General features: G+C 34.1%; 1 protein-coding gene across 1 annotated transcript; it reads right to left on the bottom strand.

The window, feature by feature from the left end:
* Positions 1-6,692: 6,692 nt before the first annotated feature.
* LOC131662262 (uncharacterized) lies at positions 6,693-10,904 on the bottom strand. The gene is made up of 2 exons (XM_058931999.1): positions 8,299-10,904; positions 6,693-6,997 (listed from the first exon to the last, which is right to left on the bottom strand). The coding sequence occupies exon 1, from the start codon at positions 10,645-10,647 to the stop codon at positions 8,473-8,475; it is 2,175 nt and encodes a 724-aa protein (XP_058787982.1). The 5' UTR covers positions 10,648-10,904; the 3' UTR covers positions 6,693-6,997; positions 8,299-8,472.
* Positions 10,905-19,697: the final 8,793 nt, after the last annotated feature.

The following is a 19,697-nucleotide window of genomic DNA, read 5'->3' as shown; positions in this document are numbered from 1 at the left end:
ATGAGGATTAGGAGTATCATTTTTCATTTGCCATTTTGCTGAGAAAAGAACGAGGGGAAAAGGAGCAAAAGAAGAACAAGGTGGGAGCTAGGGTTTCAAGAAAATTCAAGAGGTAAGGGGAAGAATCCTTATTATTATGGGTTAGTATGATTGGGTCAATGGATAGATTAACATGATTAGATTACAGTAGAAACTCTTTAAACTAATACTCGGTAAATTAATAAACTCTCTAAAATAATAAATTTGTCCGATCCCGACTTGGGCTAATGTAAAAAATTGAAAAACTCGATAAAATAATAAGATAATAATTTTTCGGGAGATCCCTTTATAATTTTCGGTCCCAAGAAAATCATAAATTAATAATTCATAGAAAGTGAAAAAAAATATATTACACTCTATTGAAATATGATTTAATAGTTATCTATTTTCCTTATCTCTAACTTTTCTTATTGCATTTACTTTACATCAAAAGTCATTATTGATTTCCAGTTACTAATTTACGTTGAGTCCCAAGATTCGCTGCAACGTAATTCTAAGAGGCATTAACTAATTTGCCTTTTTATTTGGTATGTACACTATAATTACTTAAAAACTCTTTAAATTAATAATTATTAATTTATCGTTAAATTAATAATTCTCTAAATTAATAATTTTCTCCGGTCCTGACGTTATTAATTTAAAGAGTTTCTTGTAGAAAATAGAAATTGATTTAGAAATAATGGTTAAATTCTATGCGGACTGGAAATAAAAGAAAACGAAGGAAAAATGATGAATTTGTAGTCTATATAATGCATGATGGTAGGCACTAGAAGGCTGTGATGGCCGGCGCAGGACCTGTGACGGTCGGCATTACACACTTAGCCACATAATATTTCATTCCAGCTATTTCCATTGTATTCTATTACTTTGTTTTCTTTTCTGTTTGCACTGTTTGTTCCATGTTCATATTATTAAGGAAATGAATCATAATTATAAGATGTTATAGAATGAAAATTGTAAATGGAATAGTGGTATTATCTAGTTATTGTAGCTTGTTTCTTCTAGGCTGTAACCTGTAAGTTTCCATACCACTTACTGTAGCGAGAATGTATATATATATATATATATATATATATATATATATATATATATATATATATATATATATATATATATATATATATATATATATGCCACTGTAACGGTACACATAATAGAAATTGGCAATTGATTAGAAACAATATGAGATTAAAATGGGTGATATTAATTAATGATTAATAGTTGTATTAATTGCATTGAGCCTATTTGATTGGATTATGTTCGGTCTTGGATCGATTATTCGGTTTTTCGATAAATTATGGTATTTAGAAAATTTGACCGAATTTGTATTTTGGCTTGAATATTTATGTTGAGAATGAAATATTGTTATGCCAACTATGTCGTTTGCGAGTGTTCTCTGTGGATAGCCGTTTGGCATGAATCCTAGTGATTAGTTGATTGATTGTGAAAGTGTGTATTCATATATATTTGGCAAATGTGAATTAACATGAGATAGTAAGATATTAGTGTTAACTGGAATTTGTGTTCGTATTTGATAATTGGACTATATATGTGAATAGTATATTTGTTATGAATGTGTATATGTACAATTGGTGGTTAATTCATAGAGTTGAATTATTGTGATATGTGGAATGTTAAGATGGTAGAGATGATCTTAATTGCATATGTGTTTGTGATAATTGTACATACATTCATAGCATAGTTTGCCTTGAGATAGAGGTGGTTTTCTTTGAAATAGAAGTGGTGGTTTGATCCTTGAGATGGATATAGAAGCGGTAAGCTATATGTTTACGTTTGGTGGGCTTTGGTCTTGTCCGGATCGGAAGCGTGGCTTGGATTCTAGATATTGAATCGGAAAGCGGTGAAATGTTGGATTCACATTTGGTACCACATGCATAGAGTCACATGTCTTGCATTGAGTCACATTGGTGTTATGTGATGTTGGAATATATGCGATTATGTGATTGTATTGTGTGAATGAGATGTGATAATTGAATTTGGTGATGTTTAATACATGATTTAGTGATAAATGTGAATATGTAATAATTGATGGTTTATGTGCATATTTGGAATAATAGTATTGAATTCTTTTGATTATTATACTATTGAACTTTGTGGCATACTTGAACATGTGAAATATATTGGATAATGCTATTTACATGATTGTGAGAAGTGTGATGAATTCCTATGATTGTTAATTAAATCATTGTATGTTATTATACTTTATTCATAATGATTTGAATTCTCATCCTTCTGTTTGATTGCTACCCTTTGTTGGTATCGTGCAGGTTCCGACGCTTAGTAGCTCGTGCGAGGTTTATCCGGAGAGCGTCCGAGTTCGTTTGGTGGTTAGGTAGTGATTCAATGCTCTAGTCATGTAACACTGGGTTAGGATTAGTAGTATTGAACTCATGTTTTGTTTTGGATATGTTTTATGATACTATTTTGTGAACTTGTATGTTTGTTATTTGTCGTTGAGAGGCCCTAGTGTCAAATTTCTTGGATATGACATTATATTATTCTATAGATATTATTGAGATATGATTATGGTATGGGACATGGTCATTTATGAAATTCATGAGTATTTATTATTTCTGTTGTTAATGCATATTCTTGATGAATTATATCAAGTGAAAAGTGTTACCTTGATGACCAGGAATAATTGTATATTTGATGAGAAATGATGTTGGTTTTGAAAGCTTTTAGTTTTTAAAAAATGTCGTTGTGATGCCCTTTGTTTATATGCATGCTTATTTACTCTAATTATATGTTAATATTTGGGGTATTAGAAATGGGTATTACAATGGTAACCAATTTGAGAGTTGAGATAGAGGATGCCCTAAAGGAGCTAGAAGACACCAAAGGGCGTCATAGAGCATGTGCATTGAGGTCACACCTCGTGTATCTGGTTGGCACGTCCATATTCGTAGACAAAAATTCTTATTACATGGATGAGGTTTACCTTATATACTCCAGTAAATTTGATCGGATACATGAGTACATATAGGAGGCACTTGTTTGGCTTACATATACTCAAAGTTAACTTAAGGTTGTCTTTGGAAGACCATACAAATGACACCAAGTTGCACCTTTACTATAACTCTACCATTTTCATAACACTTGTGTTACACCATTACTAGTCTTTCATTTGTATAATTTTCAGATATGGATCCTTCAATGTTTTCCACGCATCTCTGGATAGTCATATGTTGACGACTACTTTGAGGATCAGCCACGTGCTTGCGCATTCGTCCCACTCAGAAAGAATCAGGCAAACTAACCCTTCAGAGTGTTTCTTGACTAGGGGTGTTGATTGGTTCGAGAAATCCTGAAGCAAAAAAGGAATCCAAACTAAGCTATGGTGTTTCTGTTAAACATTTTTATTTGACAAAAAACTTAATCAAACCAAAGAACTCGATGTTAATTGGTTCAGGTAACAGGTTTCCAAATTTCTATCTGCAGACCCGTTTTAACCGAACCAACCATAACTATTCATATGATTTATCTCATCATTATCATGGAAACTAGTATAAGTTATTCAACTTCAAGAAGAAAAGAATGAAACGAAATTTGTGACATTCACAATCTATATGAAGAAACGGAATAATTATGGATTTTATATTATATGGAAAATTTGTTGATGTAAATTAAATATGTTTTAAAACTATTTTTGCACATATATTCCTAATGTATATGATCAATTCAATCCAAACCAACTTGTTGTTTCTTGGTTAGGTTCGATTTGGACTTTATCCCAAAAATGTGAAAATCCAATCCAGACCAATTCATATAGTTCAGAGTGTCACATCCTTGCATGACACCAAATGCTTAGAGAGATCCATCTAGATCACCTCATCAGGAGATATTATAGAATGAGAAGTTGTGACAGATCATGACAGGTCATTGCGTAAGTGGGTATAGAAAGGAGACTTTCTGAAAGGCACTTTTGTGTGGGCACCTATTAATGTCATTATATCTTAGGCATGAATTAAATTTTAGTACAGGAAACAGATAAAGAACAGGGAGTCAGATATACCTAGTGGTAGTGGGATAGAACGTATATTAGGGATTATGGATAGTATTATAGTTTATAATTTGTCATTTGATAGTATCATGGATTATGCATTAATTATAATATATGACTTTTTAATCATTTTGCATTCGTGTATGCTTTAATTGATAATAAATTTATCATGATAGTATACTTATTATAAATGGCCTATTATATCAGTGTGTTTCTTAAAAAATGTCAAATTTTACTGCCTAAAGAGTGATTACGGGAATATACTTCCGTAACTTTTACGGAGATGCATCTTCAGACTAAATTATGGCAAAATGATGGCGTAACTCACTTTCTAAGGGATGTGGTGTATATGAGATGCATACGGAAAAGAAACCCTCATTATAGGATGGCTCCGAAATGTGGCGTAAGACAATTTTAGGGTTTTATAGGATGGCTCTCCACCACTAAGAGTGGGAAAAGAAACCCTCATTATATAGTGGAGAAAATTTTGAATTTTGAATTTTGTTCATTAACATACATATCTTTGAACACCGTCTTCCCTTAAGCTAATTTTTAGGACTATTATCCAAACTCATTTACTTGATTACAAAGTCGAGTTAAAAATTAATATGTGGAAACTAGATTTGTTGTTGACAATGCACATGAGAATTTATATCTTAGTTGTATTGAAGTCTCATATTGTTAGGGTTATCAAACCATTGGATCATTTATATATATATATATATATATATATATATATATATATATATATATATATGTTTTAACACTCTCATTTTTTAGGCTCTCTTTGCGAGTTAAGAGGAGGGAAAAAGGATGGTTTCTGACAGAGAAAATTTTACAAAAAATATAGACAAAACTTTGGCACTGGATTGCATCCTATAGATTTTGGCACTGGCCACGGAGAACATAAAATCACTCTCACCACAATCACATGTAGAAGTCATATCCATTTTAACTCTTCACCCCACCACAGAAAGCCATGTTGATGGAAATTGAGATCTAGGATTAATTTTAAACAAAATATAACAACTTGTATCAACCAATTATCTTTTACATTTAAAACCTAAGAAAGTGTAAACTTATTTAGAGTTATTCTAATGTGGTGGATAGTCCTACCAACCCTGGGAGGTAACTATCAAAAATGGCATTGTTTTAGACTGACCCAAACTCAATCCAACATCTAAACAAGTTCTCAACTAGTTTTCAATGGGTAATATATGGCAGTGATGGGGACAGCGAACCCGGCAAAGTTAAAAATCACCAACTCATAAAGTCTCTCGTAATTTTGATTTTTCCTTAAATAACTATATAAAAATTTATGGGTTTACGTTTTAGAGAATGCAATTTTGTCCTTAAATAACTATATAAAAATTTGTGGATTAATGGCTTAAAGAACGCAATTTATACTTTTATATAAAATTATAAATTATATCCCGCACTTTGATTTCGTTTACGTCAGAATGGTCAACATGATTACAGATATCACTTATCTAAATCTAAATCAATTCACTAGATCAGACATTATTTAAACCCTATGTGTTTGCTTATTACTTATTAGATTGTTATTAAATTGAGAAAAATTAGGAGTTTCTGTTTGCCAAATAAAAATACAATTCACAATTCTTTACAATTCACAATTCTTTGTATTTGTGAGCTGATTAATTTCTTCCCCAAGGACCACCAAAATTAATGGAAGTTGAAATTGATTAATGGAGCCACAGCCACTTGGAAATTATTAGCATCAAGCACACGGTATTGAATGCTATTGGTAGAACCAATAACCAATAAGTTCATACTTTATTGAATACTCGTGTAAATGTAGCATATATAAGGAAATTTTTGTTAAACAATTTCCAATATATATAACCACCAAAGTTTAGGATATGAAAATAGGAATTTTTCATACAACCGGTTGAGCAGCACTACCTAGATTTTTAAAAAACAGTAAAAGGAACAATGAAACCACTCAAATACTAAACAATGATACCGAGTTTTTTTATAAAAAAAAACAGTAACTTTGCAAGTGTCAAAGAAAAAAACATATGAAGTGGATAACAGAAAAACCAACTAATTACATGTCAATGGACTAAAAATACCAAATTCAGATTGATAATAAATTTGGCAAATCACCATAACATCATGATTTTGTTAAAATCAGTGACATCACATACCATAGTTTCACCAAATTTACCATCTATATCCAAGCATGCACTCTATTCTTACATTAGAAAGGGGAAACTAAAAGGAGGGAAAAAATAGCATATACAACTAGTGAGTTCTGTCAAGAGTTCACAGCATTATACTGTAAAAATCTATGCATTTCAAGACAAAACAACATGTGAAAAGACTCTTAAAATCCAATTATCAAGACTTACATTTCATTTGACTAGTTGTAAACAAGAGAAGATATAACAAAACTGGAGATAGATTAACCTTTAGTAATCAGAAAAGTACATATCATTTATATACATGAGAAAGTGATATATACAACTCTCCAGCTTAGAATGATTACAGCAATTGAATGGTTAGCTAGCTCTCTACATGATACACAAAATTGGCATGCTCAACCGGTATGTATACTAACTAATTGTTAGGGAGAAAACAAAAAAAATGGAAGGTGGGAAACATATGATACAACAACAGAGCCAATAAAAAAACGGCGCATAATCTGCTAAATCCTAGTACATCATATTTCAAACAATATAAGTTCTAAATAGTCTGCAACATTTCAGACTTCTCAACAAGTTAAGCCCATTACATCAACACAATGGTTTAATCAAGAGCTAATAAAAACATAAATTCAAATCAAAAGTTCCACTTCTCAATGTAAGAAAAGGATTTTGTCATGACTTGGCTCTCCAATATTGATGGCACTTGATCCTCAAAGCATCCCAGGTGTTTGAATGAACAGTTTCCTTTCTCAAACAATTGTCCCTACACAACATACGGCAAGCCCATAACAATAATTGGGGCAGTTCAGATGGCATTAAAAAAAGGGCAATAGCAGGTTTATTTCATATAAAAGGAGGGTGGGGAACTATCACAGATCAGTTAAACAGTACATCGGAAAAATAGAATTTTGAAAAAATAACCAAAACACAAACACCACAAGCAATTTACACCCTAGAAAAACATCTAACTTCATGTTTGCCTACAAATCTTGAATAAAAACAATATGGGAATGGCCAAAACCCAAGCATTTCATCCTCCAGTACTAGACATCTTTTGCATGTGCATAAATGACTTGAAAGTATGCAGACATAGTTTAATACAAGGGGATAACCATTGTAATGAATAGTCGGACAGACATGTTACCACAAACAAGACTATGATGATTATTATGACCACATATTCAACAAGTGCATTTCTGCCAAATTTTAATGTTTTATATTCAGAAAGTTTAAGTGTCAACAAATGGGGGGAGTGGAAAAGGAAGCATCCTTGGTAAAATTTCTAGCCAAACCCAGTAACCATTACTGGCACAATGTTGTTAATTGGCAGTTTATGGCAGATGGCCAAAATTCCGCATATAACCGTGGAATTGCGGCCTATGGTTCTGCCATGACCAGTGGTGCTCCACAAATTGCCAATGACTGCTAGCACAAAATCCTGTAGGCCATTCTGCCATGCCGCTATTTAACAACACTGTACCAGCATATCCACATGTAGAAAATACAAAACTAGAATGACCATACACATAGCTGACTCAAGATTCTAAAACCCTTCGTTTGCTTAATTGAAAAAAGAAACTATGTTAAATGCATGTTTCTACTTTCTAGCAGAGGACATTCAGAATTATGGATTTCAATTGTACTAGACATAAATAGTCGAACATCCACCTGGTTTTAACAATAAGATCTGTATGTCGACATCAAAGCATCATATAGCAAATGAAGACAAGAAGAAAAAACAGCATCGCCACATACTGGAATCACAGGCAAAATAGTACCATGAAGCTTGGGGGACAAGCAAGAAAGTAATCCTTCAACATATACACGATATGAAAATGAACAAAAAAACAAGTATTTTTAACATATGGAAGAATGGAATTCTAAATTTAAAAATTATACTACCGAAAAACGTGATTTGTATTTAACCTAAAATTGGATAATGACAAACTTATATATGGCAGGCTATAGTATTTAAATCATAATAAGCATAGCAGACAAGTATCACAATGCATTATAGAAAGACATATACAATAACCAAGCAAAGATTAGAGTTCGAAAACTAACCACTTTCACAAGAGAGCAAAACCACACTCCTGAAAAGATGCAACTGGAACAAGTGAATGAAATAAAACAGCTGCTCAACAACTTCTGGGTGAAAGGAGCACCAAGAAAATCCAAACAACCATGACATATCCTGATTTTCCAGTACCTAATATTTCCCTTCAACGAGGGAAAGTATTACTCGGAGGTCAGTCGCCTCCTCTTCCCATAATCAGCATCTTTTGACCTAGAATGGTGTTCCTCATCCTGTGACAATCTTGATTTACTGTGAGTCCTAGACGACCGCCCTCTTTCCCACTCATCCTCATGCTCTGGTTCACGGTCTCTGTACCTGTGATGATCTGCATATCTGTCCCTATCTTCCCTGTATCTGTCCCGCTCACGGTCTCGATCCCCCCTTTCACGTTCACGGTCACGATCACGTGACTTTTCCCTGTCTCGGTCACGAGATCGTTCTCTAACCACCACTTCTCTATCCTCACGATGCTTTCTTTCTGGCCATTCAGGATCATGTCCCACTTCTTTTTCTCTAGGTGCATCTCTCTCATAGCCTGGATCTCTATCATCCCTGTACCTTCGCTCAGAAGAACCAGACCAGTCCCTTTCGGATCCTCTATCTTTTTCCCTCGTAGTATTCTGCCACCCAGGTCTATCATGACTCACTTCACCACCATACTGATGCTCTGATGCAGCTTCCTCCCCATAACTTGACTCTCCAGCCCTGCCACCACCAGGTTCCTCGCCACCCCATCCGCCCATATTTGGATCCGGCCACATTCCCATATTGGGACCATCCATACCCGACGAAGGCATCATTCCCATTCCATTCACAGGCATCCCTCTTCCAAAAAAGGCAGGATTAACATGAGGTGCTACTCCAGGCAGACCAACACCTCCAACACCAGGAAATGAAGGCATCATCCCCGAGAAAGGAGGTGCCGGACCACCAGGATAGCCTCCAAAGGCTCCCATTCTACCCATAGGACCCCCAAATGCAGGATCAAAACCCTGATTCATCATTGACTGAGGATGCATCATCGGCGGGGCACCACCAATACCCTGTCCAAATCCATTTCCACCATTACCCATAATACCTCTGCCACCCATTCCACCACCTCTGTTCCTCATCGGATTAACAGGCCCTCTATTCCCCATCCCAGGATTGTTCCCTCTCCCCCAATTACCTCTTCCATAACCTCTATTATTATTATTATTATTCCCATCTCCACCTTGATAGTTACCACCCGTCGCAATATTGCTACCACCAGGTTTAGCCCCCACATCAGCAGGCCCCCTCCTTCCCGGATTAACCCCTCCTCCGGCAGCTTGGTTCACCTGTTGATTCCTATTATTCTGAGCCTCTCCCATTTTCTTAACAGTAAAAGGCGAAGCAAAAGCAACGACACAAGGCCTCCCGTTAAACAAAAAACCATTCATCCCTTCCTTACAAGCAGTGGCTGCATATGCCTCATAAAACTCAACCTGACAATACCCTTTGGATTTCCCACTAGCTTTCTCATCAAAAAACCTCACCTCCTTAACTTGTCCATACTTGCAAAGCTCAGCTTCCAGCTCAGCATCAGTAGTCCACCAATGCAAATCACCTACAAATAACACAGTACTTCCACCGCCTCCTCCGCCACCAACAACACCACCACCTTCACCACCTCCTCCAGTATTAACACTATTAATAGCAATCACATTATTCCCAGCTCCATTTCCTCCAACCCTATTAAGATTAACCCCTCCAACAACACCACCACCAACACCCACACCTTGAACTTGTCTCACCAAACCATCATTTCCAACAACACCACCATGTTGTTGTTGCTGCTGTTGCTGTTGCAACTGCACAACTCCCTGCCCTCCAACACCATCAATACCTCTCTGCTCTTCAATTTCACTCAATTTCCCAGATGCTTGACCTAATTCAACCCTCATCCCACCACCACCGCCACCAATCCCCGAACCCGATCCAACTCCAGAATTCCCCCCTCTAAACCCTTGATTCTGAAACCCATCAACTCTCCCAGAAACCCTAGATTCATCCCCACCAGCAACAGCCCCCAAACTCCCATCACCACCACCGACACCAGCCACCGCAACCCCACTCGGATCCTTTACAACAGAACCCGATTGAACCTTCTTCTCCTCACCACCATCATTTCTAACACCCGAATCATCGTTCTTCCGCAACGATTGAAGAAAACCCTCACCAACATTAACATCGTTGTAAAGATCCTCGTAATCATCATCCTCTTCCGCTAAAAAACCATCGTCAGCCACCGCTGATATAGCCTCGTTACGGTGGAACTGATCCATAGGATCTCCGCTCTCACCAGCTTCATCCATTATCGAGGCTTTCTCCCACAAGGTTTGATAGAAAAAGAAAAACAAGAACGATTCTTGAATTTAGGGTTAAGAGCGTGGAGTGAAATTAGGGATCGAAACGGCAGCGTATAGAAGGTTTGAGAGAAAGAGAGAGATGCGTGTTGTAGAAGAGAAGAGTCAGACACAACACAACACAAAGCGAAACCCTAACGTAAGAAGTTGTCCACTCATCTAATCCTCTTTGTCATTGTTTTTAGGTTGCTCATAGTGTGTGTTACTCTTATGTTGTGTCTACTATTTTTATTTTTTTTCACTTGTAGGGTTAATTAAAATTAAAAATGAAAATTTTAAAATTAAATTACATCTATTCAATCATAATTCATAATATCAAAATAGAAAAATATATTTATTTTACATCTATTAATATTAATTTTCTCTTATCTTGATATTTAAATAACACGATTAAAAATATTTATCACAGAAAATGATAATATGTGTGAGTTTGTTAAACACAAGCATGTATTTTTCTTTTTTCGCTATCAAACAAGTATTTATTTCGTTTTATCTAGTTCATTGTATTCGGATAGTCATGTGATTCTTCAATTTCTCTCTATGGTGAAAAATCAATTTCGTATGAGTATTGAGAGGATTTATTTTGATAATGCCAAGGATTAATTTAATCATTATCTTGATTCTTTATGTCAAAATGAAGGTATCATTCATGAGTCTTCATGTGTTAAAACACTCCAACAAAATAACATTACTGAAAGAAAAAATGGGCATTTGTTAGACCAAACATGTGACATGATATTTCAAAATAAAGTTTCCAAAAATATTGGGGTGAGGCAGTTTTAACTGCATCGTATCGCATGATTATCTGCCTTATACTGTCCTTACCTTCAAAACTCCTATGGAAGTCTTATCATCATTTTATTCTAATGTGTCTACCTCTATAAACCTAACTCATAGGATATTTGGGTGTACATTGTTTGTCCATATTCTTAGTGATGGTGGAGGAAAACCTAGTCCTAGAGCCTTAAAGTGTATCTTTATAGGATATTCTTTCATCCAAAAAGATTACAAATGTTATCATCCACCATCTCATAAGTTTTTGTCTCTCGAGATGTCACTTTTCATGAATAAGAAAGTTATTTCGTTCAATCTCATTTTTAGGGGGAATCTAAATAAGGAAGATGAATCCCTTATACTTCGTGACCTTACTCTTGGAACTGAACGTGACTTTGAAAAAGATGAAACTAATGTAAGATATGGGAAGAATTTAGTATATACAAGAAGAAAGACCATTCCTAAATTTGCTCATATCCAAGAGTCTGACTTGACATTACATGAGGTAAATTCTAACTCTAATGATTCAACTTCTCAATTTTCTAATGAACATGAACTAGAATCCAATTCAACTCCACCACCATTACCATCACACTATAAATATTTTCATTTTCCATTTTACCCTTTATTTAACTACCTAAGTTTTGAACACGTTTCACCTACCCATAAAACTTCCTTACAAATCTAAACACTATAAAACTATCTACCTCTATATTTAAGGCATTGTTTGACAGAAAATTGAAATAACCCATAGATTTGGAGATGGAGGCACTGGAAAAGAACAATACTTGGGAATTGGTTTCTTTACCAAATGTGAAATTTTGTTCCTGATGGAATAGATGTTGGACACGATGTTGAAACAACTAGTATAACTTGTTAAACCAGTATGATAGCATAATAACAGCAACAATAACACAATGCAAAAAGTAATAAAATAATACAAGATATTGGTAACCCGGTTCACTAAAACCATACCTATGTGTGGAGGGCACTCTACCCAAGAAAGAAAACTCACTACTTCGGATTAGTACAATTAGTCTTATAGGAACACCAACCCCATGATGTTCAATTCCTCTTACTGATCCTAGTGACTTTCTATTTAGGACTCCCCCTAAATATAAGAACTCCTTTCACTTTCTCTCAATCACTAACCCCTAGTGATCAATTTCAATAACAACTCTATTGATTGTTGAATTTACAACTCAACTAAGACAAACCAACTCTATTGATTGTCAGCTCTAAATCCATCTCTGGAGTCTATAATCTAACAGAAATATATCCCTAATCAGAATCCGTGAAGTTTATCTCTAAAGCAACACAAATCTCAAACATAAATGCAAAAATATTAGAGAAGATAACAATAACGATTTATAAAGCAGATTTTATACAACGTCATGAGCGATAAATATACATAAGATTCGAGAAAATATACAAACAAGACCCAACACAAAGGAAATACACAAAGAGGAAGAGAGATAAATCGAACATCTCGCGGGTTGTCAGCTCCGATTGATGAGCAATCCACCTCTGGTCATCCAAATGCATGATCCTGTGTTGTTTTCTAAGCTAATCCTAACCTAAGAATGAAATTGAAGGAGTTGGGACACAAAAAACCCCAAAACAATAACCTAACTATGTTACAAATGAAAGAATATAAAGAAAAATCTGTGCAGGCTCGCTAAGCGAGCTAGGCTGGCTAAGCGAATCTACACTTATTCCTAAAATATCTAGTACAATAAAAGAGACCTTGCTTAGCGAGCTAAGCGAGCTCAGAAAATATGCTCTTCTTTATTTCAAAAGCTCCTAGCGCGCTACAGCTTGGCTAAGCGAGCTTCTGCAAAATTTCCATTTTATTGCTCCAAAACTGTGTATTTGAAATTGTGCCTTCGACACTTTATTACTCAAGGCTCTGATATGCATTAATAACTATAAAACAAAGGAAAAACTATCAAACGATGCATAAAACTAATCAAAACTCAAGTATAAGAATATTTACATAAAATTTGGGATTTTATTACAAAAACCAAAAGAATAAAATCGATAAGTGCCACAAATATATACTCAAAATAACGACAGTTTGGCACTTATCAAATACAAGTAACAATATTTATCTTGAACATGAGAATTAAATCTCCTTAAATAGCAATGCGTTATGGATTGTTTTTCCTTTGGATCTATGAGTTAAATTCATCTAGATGAATAGCTAATCTATTAGATTTGATTTGATCCATAAAACTCTCCAACAAAAAATATGATTTGTTGTGTTTCAAATTCATATTTAAATCTCCATTTAAATCTGATTTGACATTCACTGTTGTCAAACAAATCTCATAAACATTGTTGTTGTTGCTCTTGCAACTGTACAATTGTCTTTGCCACCAAAACTCCTATGGAAGTTGTATCCTCGTTTTATCCTAATGTGTCTACCTCTAGTAACCTCACTCCTAGGATATTTGGGTGTACATTATTCGTCCATATTCATAGTGATGGTAGAGAGAAGTTTGATCCTATATCCTTAAAATGTATCTTTATAGGATATTCTTCCACCCAAAAAGGTTGCAAATGTTATCATCTAGCATATCATAAGTTTTTTGTCTCTCGAGATGTCACTTTCCATGAATAAGAAAGTTACTTCGTTCAAACTCATCTTCAGGGGGAATGTAAATAAGGAAGATGAGTCCCTTATACTTCTTGACCTTACTCTTAGAACTGAACGTGACTTTGAATAGGATGGAATTGATGTAAGATATGAGAAAATTTTAGTATATACAAGAAGAAAGATCATTCATGAATCTACTCATACCCAAGAGTCTGACTCAACATTACATGAGGTAAATTCTAACTATAGTAATTCAACTTCTGAATTTTCTAATGAACATGAACTAGAATCCAATTCAACTCCACCACCATTACCATCACGCTATAAAAAATTTCATTTCCAATTTCCCTTAAGAAAGATATCAGAAACTATACCAAAAAGCCACTCTATCCAACTATCTAAGTTTTGAACACGTTTTACCTACCCATAAAGTCTACATTTCAAATCTGAACACTATAAAGTTACCTACTCTCTATTGAGACATTATTTGACGATAAATGGAAATAAGCCACGGATTTGGAGATAGAGACACTTGAAAAGAATAATATTTAGGAATTGGTTTCTTTACCGAATGTGAAATGTTTATGAGGGGACAGATGTTGGACATGATGTTGGAACAACTCATCCAACTTGTTAAACCAGTATGACAGCAGAATAACAACAACAATAACACAATGCAAAAAATAATAAAATAACATAAGATATTGGTAACTCAGTTCGGTGAAACCATACCTATGTTTAGAGGGGAGTTTACCCAAGAAAAGAAATGCACTACTTTGAATTAGTACAGTTAGTCTTATAGGAACACCAAGCCCATGATGTTCAATGTATCTTCCTAATCCTTCTGTTTATGACTCCCCCTAAATATGATAACGCTTTTCACTTTATCTCAATGATTAACCCCTAGTAATCAACTTCAATAATAACTGTTGATTGTTGAATTTACAACTTAACTACGACAAACCCACAACTATGCCAAGTTATCGAAGCAATAGTGTGATGTACAACAAATAGATTCAACACTAATCCTTATGATGGTATTAACATGGAATACAAGTAACAAAAGACTCAAAAACCCTAGCACAAAGAACTTAATCCTAGCATACAAAACTTGTCTCAAACATAAGAGTTGAGTCTCCTTAAATAACAATGCATTATAGATTTTTCTCCTTTGGATCTCAGAGTTAAATTCATCCAAAATAATAGCTCAATCTATTGGATTTGATTTTATCAATAAAACTCTAAAAAAACATGATTTGTTATATTTCAAATTCAAATTTAAATCTCATTCGACCTTCACAACTATCAAATAAATCATACAAACATTTCTATATAATATGCAACATATCTGATTAAATCTTAATCACAAATTTCGCACCTAGCAACGTCGATCATGGCCTGCGAACCAGAGGCAGATGTTGCACTACACCCATATTGGAACATTGTATTCCACATGTTGCGCCAGAACATCCAATTTAACCTTCTTCGCATATCTTCTTTGTAAAGTGAATCTTGGATATAATAGGTCTGAACCAATACTGCAATAACACATGTAGGTTGTTAGAGACCAGATGTTACAGCATACATGTTGGAACATCATGTTCCACATGTGTCCCTTCTACACCAGAAACAACGTGAATAAACTTCATGTTGCTTTGTATAATGCAGTCAATCCAAAAGAAATAACAATCTCCATTTTGTCAAATTTTGGCAAAACAAATTTTCAAGCATAAACATAATTGAGTACCAAAAGATCCCATACTGAGAACAAACATCAGTAACATAAGAGGAACACCCATTAGAGCATATATCAACAGCAAAAGCAGAACAGCATCAACACAAATCAGTAGCATGGTAGTTGCAACACATCAGTTAGTTGACACTCAACGCTCCCATAAATAGTTAACATGCAATCATTCATGATAGGTTAGTCATGCATGTACACACAGTCAGTAGTCAAAGATCAGAAGCTACTACTAACATACAAAGATATCAGTACATATAGTCAAATAAGGTTGAGGTCCAAAAAGGTCAAAAGCTACTACTAACACACAAAGATATCACCACACGCAGTCACACAAGGTTGACAGCCAGATGTCAGGCCAGATGCTTCAACATGTGTGCACATAAAATCAAAACATCAGTTAGTACTAAGCACAATAGGATATATCAGTTGAACCTCATACTCCACAAATTTAGTAGTCAAGTTAGTAGTTACACCATTCCACTACACCCACCATTTCTCCCCCTTTTGCCACAATTTGGCAAAGGCATGAAGAGAAATAAAATATGAGAAATACTACAATACAACTCATATCAGAGAACCAAATCTTCCAGCAAAGTATATCCAATTAAATCTTTTCTTTAATGCAAATCCAATCCTCCAAATTTTCTTCCAAATTCTTGTTTGGATTAACAAACTACATCTTAAATACATCTTTTGTTCATTCCATAATCAATAGATATTTTTTGACCCAATGTAGTACTGGAAGTCTACGCGCCAAGATGTCATAGACCATGTTCCTGACATCTTGCTTTCCATTTTGCCTAGAAAAATAAGCCAATCAAAGGAACAACAATCTCCCCATTTGCTTATTTTTGTAGGCAAATCACGGATTAAACACTTCTTCAAGATTGAATCACATCTAGTGCACAAGAGACAAACATTGTCAAAGAAGTATGCCTTTTTCTTTTTCTCCCCTTATTTGCCTCAAAAGAAACAAAGGACAACAGTTGTAGGAGATCATGCAAATAGACATGATGAGATAACAAAAGCACATAAATTCTTGCAAACACCAATTGGAAGCCACATCATTTCTTGAAAATCATCATATCATCATCTTCCTCATAAATTTGCAGTAGCAGCAATCGTAAGTTAAGGTGAAAAAATCTCCCATATTTATTCATTAAAAACTATATCAAATCTATCAACTGGTATACATATGTTGGACATAATGTCTGAGATATATTACCCAACAAGCAACATATAACTGAAATTCAAAAACCCACAAGAATTACCATCATTCTTTACCTGAATCTCCTTCATCAACCTCGGATAACAAGCTTCAACATTCAACACTATCTTCAACCATTGAGCATTATTATGAATCTCCATAAATTCATTAAACTCTAGTGCTTCAACAAAGAGTTCGCTTGCATCCTCATGTGCAGTTTCTTCTTCTTCCTCAGCTTTCTTTTCAATTGTCACAATTTTGTCAATAGAGGGAACCTTGCTTCTGTCCAATTAATTAATAATTGAAGGTGGAAGCTTCACACACTTTCCTCTATCATACACCATTCTATACTCCTTACTACCTTCAACATTACACACAACAGTAATGTTAATAATAAACTCCTTGACTAGATTTTCATAGCAGGACCAATAATTGTAGCAGTCTTCAGTAGCCTAACAGCTTCCATGATTTATTTGCAATTAAAAGCTTATTTTCCTAGCTCTCTCTCAGCTGTAATCCTTCTATGAGAAACATATTTTCACTTCTGAACACTTGTTTCAGAATGGAATGACACATTATCCATGGAAAGAACATGAACACTCACATGAATTCTCTTTCCAAAAACCTTTCTCCTTATGGTGGACACAATATCATGGGCATCTTCTTCAGCACATGTCTTAGAGTCACTTGATTACACAAGCTTCCTCTTTAAAGACTTCTTCTTCTGACACATTATCCTATGTTTATTATTATTATTATTTTTTTAAATCTTAAATACCATTACTTAAAAACCTAAAGTCTTCATAAGAAAGGTTAACATGTAAGTTGGGGTGACTGAAAAGTGTAAGAATATGAACTTTGGAATATAGATAATAAGATAGGACCATGCTAGTTATCTTTGAGGAATTATGGTACAAACTTTTTCGTTTTATTACTGAACTTTTTCACTATTCCTTATAATCTTTGCACCTTTAACAACAATTATATAAGTAATATATTTTTGTGTCAAGCACAATGATACAATATCTAATTTCTGTTTAAGATCACATTTACTTTATAATTTAAACTTGAGAACCACATAATTAAATTATATCATGTTTCTATTTTGACAGGTGAGCATCCAAAAGTTGAAACAACACAAAATACTAATATGTTATGCTTATAAAAAAAACTCTTTAGTTACACTTAGGAGCAATGCAAATCTTTGTTCAGTGACATTTTGCTCCTCAAATAAACGAATCTCTTCAGCTTTGTATTTGCAAATGACACGTAATAATTAACATAAGTACTCAATGAATATGAAACAACTTTTCAATCTATTAAATACTATATTTATGTTGAAACAACACTAACTTCATATAATAATACAACAGAAATCTTTTACTATTATGGAGTAAAACAGTTATAGTCAATAAAACGGTAATGTTATCAAACAAGATTGAGTAAAGTGTTACCCTGAACTATCCGATGAAATAGATATATGTGAAGGAATAGGGGATGCAGACCCTTGCCCTTTCTTTGTCCCACCACCAAATTGTTCAACAAGAGAAACAAATTCCTCATACGACAACAACTTAACCTTCTTTTTCGCTTTCATCCAAAATTCTTCCTCCCTGTCTAGATAATCAAAGTACTTCTCTTTTAGTTTCGATTCAACACTTCCTGCATGGCCCCGAGATGAAGAGTTGCATGTAATTTCAACATCCAAACATAAACTTTTAAAAACACAGTTCTTCTGTAAACGAAACAAAGTATGAATGGATAACAATTTTTTTGGGTCTGTGTATGGAGAAAACATATGAGGTAAGACGATTCACATAAATCAACAACATTAACTTACCCTTTTGCGTTTGCTTTTTTGTCCGCCATTGTCTTCTTCGCAAAAACCAACCAAGCTGTGTTGTTTTTGCGGATGGAATGAAACGGTCAGGAAATACAATTGTCGTTTCATTTTTTCAAAACTATACTATTTATTTACATTTTGGTCGGTTACATTTAAAAAATCTTTCTAAATTTCTTATTTCTTCCTGTTGGGATTCTTATACCATATATGACGTCATGTGTCAGGTAAATTATATTAACCTAATGCATTTTCCTTAATTAATTTACCTTTTTTAACTTAAATATAAAGGAATAGTCAATTCACTTTATGGGTTATAATCCATTCATTTGTTTTACACTTATTATTTTTCAATGTCTAATTTTATTAAATGCACCTTTAATTGTATTCTTCATTCTACAACAATATCAATATTAATTTCTTAATTACTTTTTATTTTCACTATTCGATCTTATTTTACATTATTATTTTTCAAACTTTTTTTAATCCATTTTTTTATTAATACCTTTTATTTAACTCATTCCAAATGCGCGAAATCAACGAGTACTCGTGCGAACACGCGGGTATCACACTAGTTTGGAAATAAATAAGTTAAGAAAGGAATGTTTGTTAAGGGATAAAGTTGTGAATTTTTTTATAACATATTAGTTAATGCTGAACTAGTCAAACAAAATCTTAGTAATTGATAAAGTCTCCAAATTATACTTAATTGTAGTAAATAATTTCTTGTACCAAGACTTATATCAAATTATCCTTGTTATATGTAATATATTATAATGTACTTAATAGTTGTATCATTTAACAATTGACTTGTACATACAATGCAATATAA

Source organism: Vicia villosa, linkage group LG3 (assembly GCF_029867415.1).
Source record: "Vicia villosa cultivar HV-30 ecotype Madison, WI linkage group LG3, Vvil1.0, whole genome shotgun sequence".
NCBI lineage: Eukaryota > Viridiplantae > Streptophyta > Magnoliopsida > Fabales > Fabaceae > Vicia > Vicia villosa.
This window is presented reverse-complemented; position numbering and strand designations above follow the sequence as displayed.

What these genes read in the sequence shown, in the direction of transcription:
- LOC131662262 (XM_058931999.1), bottom strand. Translation starts at nt 10,647, where the DNA reads ATGGATGAAGCTGGTGAGAGCGGAGATCCTATGGATCAGTTCCACCGT.